The sequence below is a fragment of the Copadichromis virginalis genome, linkage group LG22, assembly GCF_057382275.1.
Source record: "Copadichromis virginalis isolate Kocher_CV1m ecotype Utaka linkage group LG22, C_Virginalis_male_GT1.1, whole genome shotgun sequence".
NCBI lineage: Eukaryota > Metazoa > Chordata > Actinopteri > Cichliformes > Cichlidae > Copadichromis > Copadichromis virginalis.
The window spans coordinates 25,694,495-25,698,167 of NC_140638.1; the positions used below are offsets into that span (position 1 = coordinate 25,694,495).

The following is a 3,673-nucleotide window of genomic DNA, read 5'->3' on the forward strand; positions in this document are numbered from 1 at the left end:
CAGAGGTAAAGAAATGCGCCGCTCTTTAATGCTGCTGGAGATATTTATAGCAGTGGTTTAGTTGGAGCTGTTTTATTTCCCTTTTATTGGCATTTTTCTTCCACCTTGTGTATTTACATCTTTTTTACTACTTTTGGACGTCCTCCAAAATGTTTCAACTTCAAAGCTCATGCATACATGCGCATACACTGCTCAGAATCTTGACATCTTTCCTAATTTTGTGTTTGTGTTTTTACCTTTTTGGAGCAGTGTAGCATGCGGTGGGAAAAAAATAGAAAGTCAAACTGGGACTATAGACTGCTTCGGGTGAGTACACGTGGTGCACAAAGACTCACTTTGTCAAAGTGGAGAAAATGAATTATTTTACACTGATACTGTAAACGTTGCGCGTGTGTGTCAGGTTTCCAAACATCGGAAACACCTGCTACATGAACTCCTGCCTGCAGAGCCTCCTCAACATTGAGGAGTTCATAAGAGACATCAGGCGTCAGGGGGTTTTGTGGAGCACAGATCCAGAAGCTGAGCTCTTAAGGTGCGCTACGTCAACCTTCTACTTTCTTCAAAAACCTGAAGAACAAAGAGATCTAACAGCAGAAATGTCTGTTTACCCTTCCTTTCTACAGAAGGCTTATTGATGTCAGGGACTGTCACGAGTCAACAGATTATGGCCTTAAAGATCACCACCTAAGAGCTTTTAAGAAGGCATTCAGCAGTCAAGCTCCTGAATACACCGGCAGTGCACAGAAAGTGCGTCAGCTATTTGGACATTTCGTTTTTTGCTTTACCTTCTGATTTTGATGTACTGTTTTAAATCTCTCTGCTTTTCTTTCAGGACGCTCATGAATTCCTAACATTATTCCTCGATGAGGTCAAAAGGCTCACACCTCACCTGGAGAGGAACGCAGCTCTCCTGGGCCAAAGTTATAGCTGCCCAGTAGAAGACCATCACATTTTTAAAATGGAAAACATGAGGACATGCAAGAGGTAAGCCTGTCTTTCAGAAACGCAGAGCTGGTTGCAATATTTTCATATACCTCTTTTCCACGTACCTGATCTTTACTTTAACTACGTTACTCCTGAAATGTGTAGCTGCGGTCACCAATCATCACAGCAAGAGGAATTCACCAGCTTGTCTCTAGACCTTGTTCCAGAGGGGTCTATTATAAACATGTTAGAGACATACTTGAAGGTAAGATCACAAATTCCAATAGAGTTGTCGTATCAGCGATCTTAACACACCTTTTTTGTTAGTGTTTGTGTGCATGTGTGTGTGCATATGTTGAGATTTCTTTCTACCATAAAGCCTGTTTTCTCTGTGCTGTTGCTCAGGAACAAGAAATAGAATTTCGCTGTGATTGTGGAGGGACGGCCTCAGAACTGAAGTCGTCTTTTGATACACTGCCAAGGTGAGTAAGGTCACATCAGAATTGATCGACTGACCAGGTTTCCAAACTGTGGCGCATCAAATATCAGAGTTTTTCGAGACAATACTTGAGCAGTCGTTTTCTCCCATCTTCTGTTTGTGTTTGACACTCATTCTTCTTATTTTCTACCTTGTTTGTGTTTTTTTTCTTTTCTGCCAGAGTTCTGATCTTGCATCTGAAGAGGTTTGGCTTTACACAAACCTACAAGATTAAGAAGGTGGATGACCCCGTCAGGCTGCAGAGGGACTTGGTGGTGCCATCCAATCAGGTAAAAACAGACTGCAGAACGTCTCAGGCTACGTCCACACTAGCCCGGATAGATTTGAAAACTCCGTGTCCACACTGGCGTTTTCAGTCATTTTCAAATAGTTGTGCGTCTGCATTGAAACGGCCGAAAACGCTTACGTTCCAGTCCTGCGCATGCGCAAAAGTGAGTGAGAATTACAGAATTTGAAGAAAAGCTATCCGGAGCATGTACAAACTGATATTAATCTTTTTTAGGGCTGTCAAAGTTGAGAGCAATCAAAACAACTGCTGTCTAATGCACTCGGCTTATCTTTGTTTAATTGCTCACATGGCTGCATCACATGACCAAAATGCGTCATCGTTTTAGAAAGTCTGCGTTTTCGAGTGTCCACACTGCGATGGAACAACTCCGTTTTGAAATGTATGCGTTTTCGAGAGCGTTTTCAAGATGCTGTGTTTTTCCTTGAGGAAAACGCCGTCTCGGTGTGGACGGGAGGTCAAAGCGGAGAGAAAACGATGTGTTTTCAAACGAAAACGCATTAGTGTGGACGTAGCCTCAGCAAATCAGCTTAATTATGGCACTGATGTGAGACTTTATGAAACTAACACTCTTTGGATTTGTTCCTTCTCAGGGTGGTGGCTGTTATAGTCTTTGCAGCATCATCAGTCATTATGGAGGCACAGAGTCAGGTAAAACAACAGACTTGTGACAAACAGAAAATGAAACTTGCTACTTTTCAGTGAAGGACTCACACACAAAAGCTTTTGATGTTCTAAGAAGCACTAAGTCAAAATCACTGTTTGCTTGAATCAGTTGACTTCCAGAAGTTGGATTCATTTGTCTTAATGTGATTTCAGGACACTACATCTGTAGTTCTGTCCATCCTGAGGAGAGTCAGCACTCTACATCAGATCGCTGGCTCACCTATAATGACGCACAGGTGCTCCACACAACTGGATCTGCAGTTTGTGAGGAACAGCAGCAGTCGGCCTACATCCTGTTTTACAAGAGAAACGTAAGAAGACACAGCATCTCATCCTGAAGTGAGAGAATTTTTAAATGTCCTGTTACCTTGTTAACCAGTTTTGTCTTCATTCTCAGTTCTGAAACAGGAAATGGAAGGAAGGAAGGAAGTTAAGGTCATCATCATGCTGAGAAGGAAAAGCAGTCGTCCCAGCCCACCATCGCACACTGGAGGACAAGTATAGGTAAGTATTGCCCTCAGGAGGGAGGGTCCTGCCAGAGAGCCTGGTCCTCCCAAGATTTCTTCCTCCAGGAGGGAGTTTTTTCTTGCCACCGTCGCCCCACATTCACTGGTCTCATCAGCAGGGACATTTTTAACCTCCTAAGACCTGAACTTTCATGGCATGCATTTTTAATTCCTCTGTGCCATTTAGGTTGATTGGGACCCGATGAAGGTAAAAACCAAGACATCAGAATCAGGCTATCTTTTTTTTGTTTCTCAAAAGAATGAGATCCACATATGAGGACATTCATTTTAAATTTCGATTGAACAGTGGCAGTGTCATGTCCTCCCTCATAAGTGGATATCAGGTTTTTGAAGAGCAAAATTTTGTATTTTGGTCTAGACAACCCAAAATGTTATGTCTACATATGTGGACACCAGGTCCTAGGAGGTTAAAACAAAATCTACTAGAGATCGTCCTTTTCTGGACCAGTGTTTGGCTTGCTCTCTGGGAACAACAAATTAGTGCTGTCAGCGTTAACGTCATTAGGTAAAATGACGTTAACACTGACAGCACTAATTTGTTGTTATTATTATTAATATTATTATTAATTTATTTGTAAAATAAATTAAATTTAAAAACCAAAGAAATGATTTAATTCTTTATTTTATTTTGTTTTATTAAAATCAAAATAACAACAAAAACAAAAATAACTAATAAAAAAATATTAAAAGTATTCAGCAGTGTTTTGTGAATCTTGTAATGAGCCTTAGTTAAGTTGATGTCACAGAAGTTTCTGAATCATTTAGATTGTT

General features: G+C 40.9%; 1 protein-coding gene across 1 annotated transcript; it reads left to right on the forward strand.

The window, feature by feature from the left end:
- The first annotated feature begins 383 nt into the window (after positions 1 to 383).
- LOC146683465 (ubiquitin carboxyl-terminal hydrolase 37-like) lies at positions 384 to 3,394 on the forward strand. Its single transcript, XM_085446588.1, has 9 exons — positions 384 to 532; positions 624 to 747; positions 833 to 984; positions 1,090 to 1,189; positions 1,330 to 1,406; positions 1,584 to 1,692; positions 2,303 to 2,360; positions 2,529 to 2,686; positions 2,773 to 3,394. The coding sequence occupies exons 1-9, from the start codon at positions 429 to 431 to the stop codon at positions 2,776 to 2,778; spliced, it is 888 nt and encodes a 295-aa protein (XP_085302714.1). The 5' UTR covers positions 384 to 428; the 3' UTR covers positions 2,779 to 3,394.
- Positions 3,395 to 3,673: the final 279 nt, after the last annotated feature.